Here is a 17,359-nt window from a genome sequence, read left to right as displayed (position 1 = left end):
ATGGCCATATGCAAATCAGTCTGACCCTGTGCCTCATGGGAACAGTCCAGCCCGAACTGCCAAGCCATGCCTTCCCTGGACCGGAAACAATCTTCCTAGGACCGGTTTCTGGCATTTCAGCCGTCTTCAGCCAGGCTTGCTTGAATCCAGTGGCAAAGTGAGCAAGGGACTCACGTCTGAGCATACCCTGCCAACTTATGGCGAACAAAGCGGTACAAAAGCGGGTGGTGATGGACGGAGCATCAGAACCAATCAAACACTCACACCCAGTCAACAGATCTGGGTTTGATCCATCACCGGTCTTTAGCCCACTCTGCCACCCCAGTTCAGATATGGCCATATGCAAATCTGTCTGACCCTGTGCCTCATGGGAACAGTCCAGCCCGAACTGCCAAGCCATGCCTTCCCTGGACCGGAAACAATCTTCCTAGAACCGGTTTCTGGCATTTCAGCCGTCTTCAGCCAGGCTTGCTTGAATCCAGTGGCAAAGTGAGCAAGGGACTCACGTCTGAGCATACCCTGCCAACTTATGGCGAACAAAGCGGTACAAAAGCAGGTGGTGATGGACGGAGCATCAGAACCAATCAAACACTCACACCCAGTCAACAGATCTGGGTTTGATCCATCACCGTTCTTTAGCCCACTCTGCCACCCCAGTTCAGATATGGCCATATGCAAATCAGTCTGACCCTCTGCCTCATGGGAACAGTCCAGCCCGAACTGCCAAGCCATGCCTTCCCTGGACCGGAAACAATCTTCCTAGGACCGGTTTCTGGCATTTCAGCCGTCTTCAGCCAGGCTTGCTTGAATCCAGTGGCAAAGTGAGCAAGGGACTCACGTCTGAGAATACCCTGCCAACTTATGGCGAACAAAGCGGTACAAAAGCGGGTGGTGATGGACGGAGCATCAGAACCAATCAAACACTCACACCCAGTCAACAGATCTGGGTTTGATCCATCACCGTGCTTTAGCCCACTCTGCCACCCCAGTTCAGATATGGCCATATGCAAATAAGTCTGACCCTGTGCCTCATGGGAACAGTCCAGCCCGAACTGCCAAGCCATGCCTTCCCTGGACCGGAAACAATCTTCCTAGGACCGGTTTCTGGCATTTCAGCCGTCTTCAGCCAGGCTTGCTTGAATCCAGTGGCAAAGTGAGCAAGGGACTCACGTCTGAGCATACCCTGCCAACTTATGGCGAACAAAGCGGTACAAAAGCGGGTGGTGATGGACGGAGCATCAGAACCAATCAAACACTCACACCCAGTCAACAGATCTGGGTTTGATCCATCACCGTTTTTTAGCCCACTCTGCCACCCCAGTTCAGATATGGCCATATGCAAATCAGTCTGACCCTGTGCCTCATGGGAACAGTCCAGCCCGAACTGCCAAGCCATGCCTTCCCTGGACCGGAAACAATCTTCCTCTTCCAGTCTGACCCTGTTCCCATGAGGCACAGGGTCAGACTGATTTGCATATGGCCATGTCTGAACTGGGGTGGCAGAGTGGGCTAAAGAACGGTGATGGATCAAACCCAGATCTGTTGACTGGGTGTGAGTGTTTGATTGGTTCTGATGCTCCGTCCATCACCACCCCCTTTTGTACCGATTTGTTTGCCATAAGTTGGCAGGGTATGCTCAGACGTGAGTCCCTTGCTCACTTTGCCACTGGATTCAAGCAAGCCTGGCTGAAGACGACTGAAATGCCAGAAACCGGTCCTAGGAAGCTTGTTTCCGGTCCAGGGAAGGCATGCCTTGGCAGTTCGGGCTGGACTGTTCCCATGAGGCACAGGGTCAGACTGATTTGCATATGGCCATGTCTGAACTGGGGTGGCAGAGTGGGCTAAAGAACGGTGATGGATCAAACCCAGATCTGTTGACTGGGTGTGAGTGTTTGATTGGTTCTGATGCTCCGTCCATCACCACCCCCTTTTGTACCGCTTTGTTCGCCATATGTTGGCAAGGTATGCTCAGACGTGAGTCCCTTGCTCACTTTGCCACTGGATTCAAGCAAGCCTGGCTGAAGACGGCTGAAATGCCAGAAACCGGTCCTAGGAAGCTTGTTTCCGGTCCAGGGAAGGCATGGCTTGGCAGTTCGGGCTGGACTGTTCCCATGAGGCACAGGGTCAGACTGATTTGCATATGGCCATCTCTGAACTGGGGTGGCAGAGTGGGCTAAAGAACGGTGATGGATCAAACCCAGATCTGTTGACTGGGTGTGAGTGTTTGATTGGTTCTGATGCTCCGTCCATCACCACCCCTTTTGTACCGCTTTGTTCGCCATATGTTGGCAGGGTATGCTCAGACGTGAGTCCCTTGCTCACTTTGCCACTGGATTCAAGCAAGCCTGGCTGAAGACGGCTGAAATGCCAGAACCCGGTCCTAGGAAGGCATGGCTTGGCAGTTCGGGCTGGACTGTTTCCATGAGGCACAGGGTCAGACTGTTTTGCATATGGCCATGTCTGAAGTGATGTGGCAGAGTGGGCTAAAGAACGGTGATGGAGCAAACCCAGATCTGTTGACTGGGTGTGAGTGTTTGATTGGTTCTGATGCTCCGTCCATCACCACCCCCTTTTGTACCGCTTTGTTCACCATAAGTTGGCAGGGTATGCTCCGACGTGAGTCCCTTGCTCACTTTGCCACTGGATTCAAGCAAGCCTGGCTGAAGACGGCTGAAATGCCAGAAACCGGTCCTAGGAAGCTTGTTTCCGGTCCAGGGAAGGCATGGCTTGGCAGTTCGGGCTGGACTGTTCCCATGAGGCACAGGGTCAGACTGATTTGCATATGGCCATGTCTGAACTGGGGTGGCAGAGTGGGCTAAAGAACGGTGATGGATCAAACCCAGATCTGTTGACTGGGTGTGAGTGTTTGATTGGTTCTGATGCTCCGTCCATCACCACCCCCTTTTGTACCGCTTTGTTCGCCATAAGTTGGCAGGGTATGCTCAGACGTGAGTCCCTTGCTCACTTTGCCACTAGATTCAAGCAAGCCTGGCTGAAGACGGCTGGAATGCCAGAAACCGGTCCTAGGAAGCTTGTTTCCGGTCCAGGGAAGGCATGGCTTGGCAGTTCGGGCTGGACTGTTCCCATGAGGCACAGGGTCAGACTGATTTGCATATGGCCATATCTGAACTGGGGTGGCAGAGTGGGCTAAAGAACGGTGATGGATCAAACCCAGATCTGTTGACTGGGTGTGAGTGTTTGATTGGTTCTGATGCTCCGTCCATCACCACCCCCTTTTGTACCGCTTTGTTCGCCATATGTTGGCAGGGTATGCTCAGACGTGAGTCCCTTGCTCACTTTGCCACTGGATTCAAGCAAGCCAGGCTGAAGACGGCTTAAATGCCAGAAACCGGTCCTAGGAAGCTTGTTTCCGGTCCAGGGAAGGCATGGCTTGGCAGTTCGGGCTGGACTGTTCCCATGAGGCACAGGGTCAGACTGTTTTGCATATGGTCATGTCTGAACTGGGGTGGCAGAGTGGGCTAAAGAACGGTGATGGATCAAACCCAGATCTGTTGACTGGGTGTGAGTGTTTGATTGGTTCTGATGCTCCGTCCATCACCACCCCCTTTTGTACCGCTTTGTTCGCCATAAGTTGGCAGGGTATGCTCAGACGTGAGTCCCTTGCTCACTTTGCCACTGGATTCAAGCAAGCCTGGCTGAAGACGGCTGAAATGCCAGAAACCGGTCCTAGGAAGCTTGTTTCCGGTCCAGGGAAGGCATGGCTTGGCAGTTCGGGCTGGACTATTCCCATGAGGCACAGGGTCAGACTGATTTGCATATGGCCATGTCTGAACTGGGGTGGCAGAGAGGGCTAATGAACGGTGATGGATCAAACTCAGATCTGTTGATTGTGTGTGAGTGTTTGATTGGTTCTGATGCTCCATCCATCACCACCCCCTTTTGTACCGCTTTGTTCACCCATAAGTTGGCAGGGTATGCTCAGACGTGAGTCCCTTCCTCACTTTGCCACTGGATTCATGCAAGCCTGGCTGAAGACGGCTGAAATGCCAGAAACCGGTCCTAGGAAGCTTGTTTCCGGTCCAGGGAAGGCATGGCTTGGCAGTTCGGGCTGGACTGTTCCGATGAGGCACAGGGTCAGACTGATTTGCATATAGCCATGTCTGAACTGGGGTGGCAGAGTGGGCTAAAGAACGGTGATGGATCAAACTCAGATCTGTTGACTGGGTGTGAGTGTTTGATTGGTTCTGATGCTCCGTCCATCACCACCCCCATTTGTACCGCTTTGTTCGCCATAAGTTGGCAGGGTATGCTCAGACGTGAGTCCCTTGCTCACTTTGCCACTGGATTCAAGCAAGCCTGGCTGAAGACGGCTGAAATGCCAGAAACCGGTCCTAGGAAGCTTGTTTCCGGTCCAGGGAAGGCATGGCTTGGCAGTTCGGGCTGGACTGTTCCCATGAGGCACAGGGTTAGACTGATTTGCATATGGCCATGTCTGAACTGGGGTGGCAGAGTGGGCTAAAGAACAGTGATGGATCAAACCCAGATCTGTTGACTGGGTGTGAGTGTTTGATTGGTTCTGATGCTCCGTCCATCACCACCCCCTTTTGTACCGCTTTGTTCGCCATAAGTTGGCAGGGTATGCTCAGACGTGAGTCCGTTGCTCACTTTGCCACAGGATTCAAGCAAGCCTGGCTGAAGACGGCTGAAATGCCAGAAACCGGTCCTAGGAAGCTTGTTTCCGGTCCAGGGAAGGCATGGCTTGGCAGTTCGGGCTGGACTGTTCCCATGAGTCACAGGGTCAGACTGATTTGCATATGGCCATGTCTGAACTGGGGTGGCAGAGTGGGCTAAAGAACGGTGATGGATCAAACCCAGATCTGTTGACTGGGTGTGAGTGTTTGATTGGTTCTGATGCTCCGTCCATCACCACCCCCTTTTGTACCGCTTTGTTCGCCATAAGTTGGCAGGGTATGCTCAGACGTGAGTCCCTTGCTCACTTTGCCACTGGATTCAAGCAAGCCTGGCCGAAGATGGCTGAAATACCAGAAACCGGTCCTAGGAAGCTTGTTTCCGGTCCAGGGAAGGCATGGCTTGGCAGTTCGGGCTGGACTGTTCCCATGAGGCACAGGGTCAGAATGATTTGTATATGGCCATGTCTGAACTGGGGTGGCAGAGTGGGCTAAAGAACGGTGATGGACCAAACCCAGATCTGTTGACTGGGTGTGAGTGTTTGATTGGTTCTGATGCTCCGTCCATCACCACCCCCTTTTGTACCTCTTTGTTCGCCATAAGTTGGCAGGGTATGCTCAAACGTGAGTCCCTTGCTCATTTTGCCACTGGATTCAAGCAAGCCTGGCTGAAGACGGCTGAAATGCCAGAAACCGGTCCTAGGAAGCTTGTTTCCGGTTCAGGGAAGGCATGGCTTGGCAGTTCGGGCTGGACTGTTCCCATGAGGCACAGGGTCAGACTGATTTGCATATGGCCATGTCTGAACTGGGGTGGCAGAGTGGGCTAAAGAACGGTGATGGATCAAACTCAGATCTGTTGATTGTGTGTGAGTGTTTGATTGGTTCTGATGCTCCATCCATCACCACCCCCTTTTGTACCGCTTTGTTCGCCATAAGTTGGCAGGGTATGCTCAGACGTGAGTCCCTTGCTCACTTTGCCACTGGATTCATGCAAGCCTGGCTGAAGACGGCTGAAATGCCAGAAACCGGTCCTAGGAAGCTTGTTTCCGGTCCAGGGAAGGCATGGCTTAGCAGTTCGGGCTGGACTGTTCCCATGAGGCACAGGGTCAGACTGATTTGCATATGGCCATGTCTGAACTGGGGTGGCAGAGTGGGCTAAAGAACGGTGATGGATCAAACTCAGATCTGTTGACTGGGTGTGAGTGTTTGATTGGTTCTGATGCTCCGTCCATCACCACCCCCATTCGTACCGCTTTGTTCGCCATAAGTTGGCAGGGTATGCTCAGACGTGAGTCCCTTGCTCACTTTGCCACTGGATTCAAGCAAGCCTGGCTGAAGACGGCTGAAATGCCAGAAACCGGTCCTAGGAAGCTTGTTTCCGGTCCAGGGAAGGCATGGCTTGGCAGTTCGGGCTGGACTGTTCCCATGAGGCACAGGGTCAGACTGATTTGCATATGGCCATGTCTGAACTGGGGTGGCAGAGTGGGCTAAAGAACGGTGATGGATCAAACCCAGATCTGTTGACTGGGTGTGAGTGTTTGATTGGTTCTGATGCTCCGTCCATCACCACCCCCTTTTGTACCGCTTTGTTCGCCATAAGTTGGCAGGGTATGCTCAGACGTGAGTCCGTTGCTCACTTTGCCACAGGATTCAAGCAAGCCTGGCTGAAGACGGCTGAAATGCCAGAAACCGGTCCTAGGAAGCTTGTTTCCGGTCCAGGGAAGGCATGGCTTGGCAGTTCGAGCTGGACTGTTCCCATGAGTCACAGGGTCAGACTGATTTGCATATGGCCATGTCTGAACTGGGGTGGCAGAGTGGGCTAAAGAACGGTGATGGATCAAACCCAGATCTGTTGACTGGGTGTGAGTGTTTGATTGGTTCTGATGCTCCGTCCATCACCACCCCCTTTTGTACCGCTTTGTTCGCCATAAGTTGGCAGGGTATGCTCAGACGTGAGTCCCTTGCTCACTTTGCCACTGGATTCAAGCAAGCCTGGCCGAAGACGGCTGAAATACCAGAAACCGGTCCTAGGAAGCCTGTTTCCGGTCCAGGGAAGGCATGGCTTTGCAGTTCGGGCTGGACTGTACCCATGAGGCACAGGGTCAGAATGATTTGTATATGGCCATGTCTGAACTGGGGTGGCAGAGTGGGCTAAAGAACGGTGATGGATCAAACCCAGATCTGTTGACTGGGTGTGAGTGTTTGATTGGTTCTGATGCTCCGTCCATCACCACCCCCTTTTGTACCGCTTTGTTTGCCATAAGTTGGCAGGGTATGCTCAGATATGAGTCCCTTGCTCACTTTGCCACTGGATTCAAGCAAGCTTGGCTGAAGACGGCTGAAATGCCAGAAACCGGTCCTAGGAAGCTTGTTTCCGGTCCAGGGAAGGCATGGCTTAGCAGTTCGGGCTGGACTGTTCCCATGAGGCACAGGGTCAGACTGATTTGCATATGGCCATGTCTGAACTGGGGTGGCAGAGTGGGCTAAAGAACGGTGATGGATCAAACTCAGATCTGTTGACTGGGTGTGAGTGTTTGATTGGTTCTGATGCTCCGTCCATCACCACCCCCTTTTGTACCGCTTTGTTCGCCATAAGTTGGCAGGGTATGCTCAGACGTGAGTCCGTTGCTCACTTTGCCACAGGATTCAAGCAAGCCTGGCCGAAGACTGCTGAAATACCAGAAACCGGTCCTAGGAAGCTTGTTTCCGGTCCAGGGAAGGCATGGCTTGGCAGTTCGGGCTGGACTGTTCCCATGAGGCACAGGGTCAGAATGATTTGTATATGGCCATGTCTGAACTGGGGTGGCAGAGTGGGCTAAAGAACGGTGATGGATCAAACCCAGATCTGTTGACTGGGTGTGAGTGTTTGATTGGTTCTGATGCTCCGTCCATCACCACCCCCTTTTGTACCGCTTTGTTCGCCATAAGTTGGCAGGGTATGCTCAAATATGAGTCCCTTGCTCACTTTGCCACTGGATTCAAGCAAGCCTGGCTGAAGACGGCTGAAATGCCAGAAACCGGTCCTAGGAAGTTTGTTTCCGGTCCAGGGAAGGCATGGCTTGGCAGTTCGGGCTGGACTGTTCCCATGAGGCACGGGGTCAGACTGATTTGCATATGGCCCTGTCTGAACTGAGGTGGCAGAGTGGGCTAAATAACGGTGATGGATCAAACCCAGATCTCTTGACTGGGTGTGAGTGTTTGATTGGTTCTGATGCTCCGTCCATCACCACCCCCTTTTGTATAATGAGATTTGGAAAATATCACAACAAATGGCCGCAGAGAGATTACGAGAAATAGATGGTATAATCCTAGAGGAAGCTCTAGAAGTAGTTGACAATGGGTTAACTACACTATCTCTAGGATATATTCACTGGGTAACATTGTATCTTCTGCTATTGATGTACTAAAACAGGATGTGTCCATATTACAGCACGGGCAATCACAATTGCATTCCATTATGTTATTAAGCTGGACGCTGCAATCTTTGCACGCAGGCTATGTGCCTTGGCGTTTCATAAACAGCATGTCTAGATAGAGATGGCACAAAGGGGAGCAAAGTATATAATGCTGTGTATTGAAAAACTGGACCAATTAGCCTTTACTGTGGCAGAGTCACCGTCCACAGAAGGGTTAGTCCATGGCTACATAACTCTTCCGGTCACTAATTTTCAATTCCAATATTACCAAAAGCAGGCAGGCAGATATGAAGCAATGGGTAGGGAATACATCAAGGATTCTTGGGAATTACCGTACAGATTTCGATGCCGGAGTGGGAAAGAAGTGTTTTTGAGCGGTACAAACTGTGAGAATGTGTTAAGTGGATCACTCATAGGCCAGGATATAATGCTTCATGGGGCCTGTAACGGTTTGGTAGCTAACTTATACTGCCACTTAAGGGGTGCCCCAGCTTCCGTGATCACTCCAGTGTTCAGGCTACTTTGGAATGGGAGTTACTTGATGCTGAATGATCAAGGTTGCTGTGGCATGCTTCCGGGCATCGCATATCTGGTAACCGTGAGCTCCAGGGTTACTTGCTGTATGGAAGTATTGCTTCTACCAACACAAACAGTCAGGGAGGCGCCGTTATGGCCTTTGCTAAATGGTTCATTAATTTGGTTTGATGCTTTGAGCAGAATGAAAGCCATGCTATTACAGAAATCTGTGCCATTAACCTCCGCTCGAGAGACTTTTGATCTCCAGATCACAAGGTCTTCGGCAGAGATACAGGCACTCATACGTACAAACTGCCCCTTCCATTTTGCAGAAATTGTAAATCGTATCTTTAACATGTCTGATACGACAAACATTGTCCATCTATTTAAGACCATAGGTTCTGGACTATTAAGCACCTTTCAGACAGTCCTCAAAGTTATACCGAACTTTATACACTCCGTATTTGGAAGCATTTTTGGAGGACTGCCGCTGATCCTGTTTCTAATAGCGGGTTTCCTGACCGTAATTTTGCTGCTATGCAATGAACGTCCCAGTCACCAATGAGATAGAAACAGTACTCCTGGAGCCAAAGTAACGTGATCGCAGGGTACAACATCAAGGCACACCTCGCCTAAGAGAACTGAGTGCTTCTTGGTTCTTGTCATTTAGACCAGTCTGGATGGACCGCATCTTACCTGTCCTCCGATACCTGTTTTGCGGAGAAGAATACATGTTGGATCTCTGTCTAACACTCCCATCATGTGCGCAACCGGTCGTTGATCCTTTACTGGACCCATTAACAGCCCATCCGAGGTTGATGGTGACATTCCTAGAGCCACCACAGGTTGTATCGGCTCCTCTTGTTATGGACATCGGCTCCTCCTCTAACACCCAGGCCGTGGATGGTGCACAAGCTGCCCCAGCATCTGTTGTGGACAGTACAAAAGATCATCTGTGCTCAATTGACATAATCTGCGAGGTGTTACAGGGACCGTCGTCTGCGGAGGCAGGCAATGAGAATGTTGTGTCTACCAGCCAGTACACATAAACATTTGACTCATTTGGCCCGTCGTGTGCTGGGAAAAATTGGACATTTTTTAAAAACAAAATGAAAGTTGGAACTCCATAACAAAACTGACATTCTTTTGAGCATGCATGGCTTTCAAATGCCTATAGTAGTTCGAACTGTACCTACAGACATGTTAAAAACTATGGCTTGTGTGACAATTTCCTTTTTAAACCTGTTAAAGAATTTTTAAGAACTATTTAACATTGTTTTTAGCAAAAGAAGAAACTAATGTTTTTCAAATTTTTTTGCGTACCAGAATCTAGTCAGCCTAGTAGTACCTGTAGATTTTAACAATGTTGTCAATTAGGAAGAGGAGTGAGTGGTATATTCCATGGGGTATAGTGTGCACAGAGTCCAGTGGCACCCCAAAGGTAGGCAGAGGTAAAGTTAGATAGCACCTCACTCTCTATTTGTGGTAGTGTGGTCGAGCAGTAAGGATTTAACAGTGCTAAGCATTTGTTGTACAAACTCAGTCAGCAAAGGAATGCACACACTCAAAGACTGAACTTCAGAGCAATTATTTTTGTATCAAAAATATTCTTTTAGTTATTTTATTTTCTAGAACCAAGCAAGCCTGGCACAGGTAAGCAATAAACACTTTACAGTAGTAATGCAGTTTGTAAACAGTCTAAATTGAAATTGTATATGCACTTTGTTTTGACTTACAGTATGGTTTCAGAGAAATCTGATACTTTGTAAATACAGTACATAGACTTGAATGGGATTTTCAGTAAAGTTACAGGTAAGTTACTTTTGAGATTACTTTTTTTAGTCAGAGTAGTATACCTGGATACTACAAGCTATCCTGGCTGAAGAGGGGTGAAACCCCGAAACCGGTCCTAGGATGCTTGTTTCCGGTCCAGGGAGGACCTGGCTTGGCAGTTCGGGCTGGACTGTTCCCATGAGGCACAGGGTCAAGACTGATTTGCATATAGCCAGGTCTAAACTGGGGTGGCATGGTGAGCAAAAGAATGATGGATTTAACCCAGATCTCTTGACTGGGGGTGAATGTTTTGATTTGTTCTGCATTCCGTCCATCAATTGTGTGTCTTTTGCTTTCTCGCCCTAAGTGCGCCAGGTATGCTCAGACGTGAGTACTGGGCTCACTGTGCCACTGAAATCAAGCTATCCTGGATGAAGAGGGGTGAAACCCCAAAACGGTCCTAGGATGCTTGTTTCTGGTCCAGGGAGGACCTGGCTTGGCAGTTCCGGCTGGACTGTTCCCATGAGGCACAGGGTCAAGACTGATTTGCATATAGCCAGGTCTAAATTGGGGTGGCATGGTGAGCAAAAGAATGATGGATTTAACCCAGATCTCTTGACTGGGGGTGAATGTTTTGATTTTGTCTTCTACTACTCTGGGACATTTTCTGCAAACAAGTAAGTAAAATTGTTTTTGTTAGTTAGTGAAATTTAAAATATTTAGGTTTTCAAACTCCACACTTAAAATCTTTTCCAAGAAAAACAGTCAATGTTCTCCTATTGAAAATAGTGTAATTGGTTTTACAGTAAGTATTTGGTAGTGGGAGTTGAGGTTCTAGGAGTAGACTCAGGGGTCCCCCAGGGTCAAGGATGCACCCTAGTTACACTCTCAGCGGCACTAGGGCGTGCGGCTGCAGAGTTCTGAGTCCTAATGATATCCAATGGGGGGATAGGGGGCCTCCGGTTGGTGGCTGCTGGCAAGTAGACTACTGGGATGTGGGAGAAAAGTTCCTGCAGTTTAGCTCAGGGCAAATAGGGAAACAAAGTAGCACCAAAGGTGCACCCTCAGCGGCACTAGGGAGGCCGGGTGCAGGGTGCTGTTTCGACGTTGAGCGACCTGTTGTTTTCAATGTGGAACCTCCGATTTGCGAAGGCACTGCAGGCTTGGGGACGAAGGTCTTCTGGGTGCGATCACCACTTCGAGAGGTAAGTTGGGAAGTTAGAGGTTGGTAAGGCACTGTTGGGTTTGGGTACCCAAGGCCGTGGGGCTTCGGGTGCAGGGTTGCCTTTTTTAGTCAGATCTTCTTACCAGCTCCTGGTCAAGGTTGGGGGGGACCTTCTGGATTTAGGCTGCAAGCTTTGGCTGGAGGCTTGAGGTAGGTCAGGGGTCACCAGATCTCGGGTCAGAATCGTTGGAATGACCTCCTCATGGTGTTTGCCCTCTCGAGCTCGGGCCGTGGACGGCGGGTGCAGAGTGGGGCAGATTCAGGGTGTCCAGCCAGAGCCAGAGGTTGCAGATGAAAAAATCCGGTGTTCACGGGAGACAAAGTCTTTGTGGCTGAAGGCAGGCAGGTCCTCCGAGGTTTGCGAGGTTGCTGGCTGCAGGACACATTGAAATTTTGCAGATTCAAGGTAGAGACAGGACAGTAGTGCTGGGGCCAAGTCAGTGGGCGTCTTCCTCTTGTTAGCTGCTGCACAACTGTTCGGTCCGTCTTCTTCTTCTTCTTCTTCTTGCAGTTTCTTGTCTGAGGAAGCAAGGTTCAGGGGTGCCCCTGAATACTAGATATAGGGGCATTACAGGTAGGTAGAAGGCAGGGACCAATGGGTCCCTTCCCTGGGGTGGGTACACCCCCAATTATGCCACACTCCTGTGGAAGGAGGGCATGAGCCTGTCACTGGTTGGCTGAATCCCCCCATCTGCATGATGGTGGGGACTGAGAGTTGTGCTTCACCTCTCCTCCCCCACCTGAGGGGTGGAGTTGGCAGAGGTGGGCACACCTCCCTTCCTCACTTGTTTTTCCCACCAGTTCTCCCGCCCAAAAGTGGGGGTCAGAATCAGTGGGGATCAGTTGCTGAAAGCAGCAAGCAGCCTGGGGAGGCTCACAAAGGCGGCAAGCCTTTGAAGCTTCCCCTTCGTGAACCCTGCCCATCCTGAGGGAAGAGGCTTGGCACCTCGTCCCAGGATGTGAATTGTTTCAGGCCCCAGAGAGCAGCAGGCTCTTGACCCAGGGGTCAAGAAACGTTTCTGGTTGTGGCCTCTGAAAGCAGCCATGCAACCTGGACACTAGTGGTAGATTAGTTTTCAGGGGGCATCGCTAAGATGCCCTCTGTGTGCATTTTTCATTAAATCTCACACTGGCATCAGTGTGGATTTAATGTGCTGAGAAGTTTGATACCAAACTTCTCAGTTTTCAGTGTGGTCATTATGGTGCTCTGGAACTCCCAGCACCATATACTCTTAAAGGCGGAACTGCACTTACAATGTCTAAGAATGGCCTTAGACACTGTAGGGGTACAGGGCTCATGCACCTGTACCCTCACCACTGGTATCGTGCACCCAGCTAGAGGGGTGACTGATCTATGCCAGGGCAGTGGGTTGTAGGCATGGCACACAGAGATGTGTGCCTTGTCGCCTCTTCTCTTTATCTACACCAAAACATGCAGCCTGCAAAGGCAGTGTGTGAGTGTAAGGGTACAGGACCTCGAAGGGTCTCACAATAAGTGTTGAAGCCCTTAGAAGACTTCTCTGGTCACAGTGCCCTGGGTACCTGTGGTACCATTTACCAGGGGCTGGCCTATGGCCATAGATGCCAATTGGGTTTAGGCTTCAATGCAGTTTCATCCTTTTTTTGTGCTTAATTTGTGAAAGAATGAGTGCCAGTGATTTAAATTTTGTTCAGAACAGAAGCCCACGGCCAGCTCTACTGAATGTCAACGTGCACATTGCAAAGAGCCTTTAGACTTGAATTCTCCTCATGCCTCTTTAATACACCACAAGACTCTCCCCTTTATCTTACTCTGTCAGATTTCTACCTTCTTGCCTTTTCACCTTTTGTCTGTCTTTCTTATCCTCTTTCTTTCCTTCGTTTGTGTTTCTTCTCTCTTAAGATAAGTTAAACTTAAGACCAAAACTTAAGTTCAACTGAGACAAAATCATAACTTTTCGAATTTCGGTATTCACAAAGGGCATTTATGAGTAGTAAAGTTAGGATTCCTAACTTTACTTCTCCTAAATGCCCTTTGTGAATACTAAGAGTCATAAAGTCAGGATTTTGTCTAAGCTTACATTTGTGAATCGGGCCCAGGGCTCTGGACCTTGGCAATAGGTCAAGAGAGGTTCCTATCCAGAAGACTAGAACTAAGGTTGTGTCTTTCTGTGCAGGGGGGACTGGAAAACTAACATAAACATGACAGAAAGAAAATTATTCTGTTGTTCTCCAAAGTGTCAGTATTATACAGTTCTGGTTATAGCATAATCTTGTGCTGATTTTGTTGTACTCTCTGGCACAATTCACTAGTTATTCTCGAGATCACACACACTGAGATGACTGTGTTATTGTTTACATTAGTGCCCGCTCTGGAAAGGCTAATGGCTCTGAATGTGTTGTTATTTTTCACAATGCACAGTGTCTTTTTGTATTATATGAAACACACTCTGAGATGATTGTGTTGTTTTTCTCTTTTAGTGAATGCCCTGAGATGATTGTATTGGTATTTGTTACAATGTACAGTCTTTTTGTGTTATATTATGCACACTCTGAGGAGATTTGCTGTCCCTTCACCCAGTTTGCATTATGTGCTGATTGTGCTGTTGTTTTACCACAGTGCGCATGCTGAGATTATGTTGCTGTTTTCCACAGTACACACTCTAGAATGACTGTGTTGTTTTTTCCCACAGTACACACTCTGGAATGATTGTGTTGTTGTTTTCCACAGTGCACATGCTGAGATAACTGTGTTGCCGCTTTCCACAGTACACACTCTGGAATGATTGCCTTGTTGTTTCCTACAGCACACATGTTGAGATGGTTATGTTGTTTCCCACAGTGCACATGCTGAGATGATTGTGTAGCTGTTTTCCACAGTGCACACGCTGAGATGACTGTTTTGTGTATTCCACAGCGCACATGCTGAGATGATTGTGTTCTTGTTTTCCAGACATGGGATTGACATAATCAAAGATATGAGGCATCTTCTAACCGGTGTCACAGACCTGGATATTACTAATGGAGGGGTACCCTCCCAACTCTTGGTCCATGGGCTACTAGCTTTCCCTGTTGGACTTGATGATTCTCAACAGTCATTTCTGGCTGCCGCACACTATGGTAAAGGGCGGGTTGTAATTGCAACACATGGGAACCAAATAAATACAGTCGGTCTTAAAACCTTCCTCCTCAATGCAGTTTCTTGGCTCGATGCAGGGAGAAAAGGGAAGATTGGCATGGTGAGCAGGCTGACGGGACTCCATGAACTTCTCAATGCAAGCAATGTGGCAAGTGAATATTCTGACCTGGTCCCAAGTCTTAGCGTCTACTGCTGCCTTCAAGACAGTGCTAGTGAGGTGCAGAAAATCCAAGAGTTTGTGGCTGAAGGAGGGGGCTTGCTCATTGGAGTCCAAGCCTGGTCATGGGCCAACGACCATTTAGGCCAAGATGCTGTAGCAGAATATCCCTTCAATAAAATACTCAATACATTTGGAATCTCTGTTCTGGGTCAGACCTGCACTGCAAAAGCTTACAAAGCTATGAAGCCTGAAGATGCGCCACAGGTGTTCCACTTCCGTAGAGCTCTTTCCAAGTTCCTCCAAGAGAGCAGTGGGAACGTGGATTCAAAGTCATCTCTAGGATCTCAAAACAAAAAACTGGGGCATGACTGTGCTGAATTTGTGAAGCTCCCAGGTGAAGGCTCTGCAACGGTCCACTCTATCCACCAAATGCTGAAGGATCTGCTGCGCCGCACTGGGGTTCTGGAAGTGAGCCCAAAAAATTCGATTGGAGCCAACTCCATCAAGTACCCGCTGATTTGTTTGTCAACACCTCTCTATGAACATTACCCCGACTTGTTTGAAGTCTACAAGAACCCTAAGTTGTCCAACCTATCTGACGTCAGTGTGTCCATTGATGCCAACAATAAAGGTATAGTTAAAATCCAGATCTGCAGTTACTAAATATTTGGGCTTAATGTGGTTGATTAGAAGGAAAACTCTTCTCCCTCATCATGAAGTGTGGCCTAGTTCTCCCTGAGGCCATTATATCAGTATGGTGATTCTTCTGATGTATCTTCTAATTGTTTCTCTGCTTTTACTATGGTTTCTTCTTCATATATTTTATTATTTTACTGGGTTTTATATATTGTGTATCGCCTTAGATTAAGCTGATTGTGATTCTTACTGTTTTATGCCCCTTTACACTTAAATGCTTTAGTTTACTTTTATGGCTTTGTGCCGAAATAATGTTATTTTGAACTGAACTGATTGTTGATGCATCAAGCAGGCTCAGTAGCTCTATTGTCCCTTTGAAGCCCAAAATTCAGGTGGTCTCTTCTGTTGGTGTGGCAGGAAAAAGAAGAAGGTGAATCCCTGCAGTAAATCTAAATGTCCCAGAGTAACTCCCAGTAGGACAAAGGAGTTGGACATGAAAGAAAAAGACTCTTTGGAGACGTGCTCGATAAATGAATTGATGTCATTGATAGTAAATTGATTGACCAGTTGCAATAGAGACTTTGTTAACCATAGGTAAAACCTTCACAACATCTTCTGTAGATCCGCTGGTCTTCCTTCCCCAAGTGGCTACCTCCTCTGTTGTGCCTTGACTGTTAGTGATGAGGTGCAGGGTGCAAGAAGAGAACGTTTTAATAGTGAGGCTCTAGTTTTACAAACCCCTCCCTCATCAATCGTTTCATCGAAGGATAATTCATCCACTTGCCAACATATGGGCGGAAGATTGACTCTATTGCAGAGGAGCTAGGAAGACCCAAATCCGGCAGCGATAACTCACACCATTTATCTCGTGGAACAGTGACTGAGGTCTTAGGTAACTCAAGGGCTGTAAATCTGCCCCCTCTTAACAATTATGTGCTCATTAACTTTCCTCCAGAGGCTACCCCTTATGTTTTGGTTCTTGGCAATGCCCCCCACCTTAAACCATACGCTTCTGAAAACGTTCATCAGTTGAAGAATAAAGTGACCCATGGCTGGGGTTGCACTCTTCTTTGGGTGGCCAAATTGGTGGCTTAATTAAAGATGTTAGAAGGGTGTACTGGATTGCCAATAATGGGAAAGGATTCAAATGCGATTGTGTGATAATACATTTTAACAAGCCCTTAGTGGTGGGGAGAATCTTCACATCCATTGGGAGGGAACACAATACCAATGTTTCTACTGCAATTTTGGCCCTTCCACTAGGCTTTCTTTTGATAGGCTGGAGGCACTGGGGCTGATCCCTCAGATTGCATCTAAGCTCCTGTCCCAGGATTGGTGTGGAGACCGTATAGTTCCCTTTCAGGTGGCCACCTCTAATAGATACGCCCGTCTGAGCTCCCATGACTAATGTGACTGACTGCTGGAGCAGGAGGATCTGACTGGAACATTGCTGGACTCTCTACTAAATTCAAGGATGGGAATTGTTTAACTTGTATTCGTGGATTTGAGATAATTTGTCTGCAGGAAACATGGGCTATTACTAATCGATTTTTCCTACAGGGCTATAAATTATTTTTTGAAGCTGCAAAGGAGTCTCAGGCAGGCAGACCCAAGGGTGGTTTGATTATTTTTTTCTCCGTAGCCGTGAAAGGAAGGTTTGAGGTACTTAACACTAAGGTTTCTACCCTCCATGCACCCTGTTCCTTTGCAGGGTCTGTTAAATTTGTGCTGGTGAATTTCTAGTACGCAAAATCTGAAAATGTTGATATGTGCAACATTCACATTCTGGGCCTTTTTCTTTGAGTGCAGGAAGGTACTAACAAGGCGGGGGCCAATTTTATACTCGGAGGTGATTTTAACATACAT

At 48.5% G+C, this 17,359-nt stretch overlaps 1 protein-coding gene across 1 annotated transcript in view; it reads left to right on the top strand.

Annotated features, from left to right (window-relative positions):
• LOC146808488 (TRPM8 channel-associated factor homolog) overlaps positions 1-17,359 on the top strand; it is a 259,198-nt gene that overhangs the window by 93,834 nt on the left and 148,005 nt on the right. Inside the window, exon 3 of the mRNA XM_085623578.1 lies at positions 14,512-15,488. Coding sequence (XP_085479704.1) covers positions 14,512-15,488 — 977 coding nt within the window. The remainder of the gene's footprint in view (positions 1-14,511; positions 15,489-17,359) is intronic.

Source organism: Triturus cristatus, chromosome 8 (genome assembly GCF_964204655.1).
Source record: "Triturus cristatus chromosome 8, aTriCri1.1, whole genome shotgun sequence".
NCBI classification, from domain to species: Eukaryota; Metazoa; Chordata; class Amphibia; order Caudata; family Salamandridae; genus Triturus; species Triturus cristatus.
The sequence above is the reverse complement of the archived record's forward strand: the minus strand, read 5'-3'. Positions and strand labels throughout refer to the sequence as shown.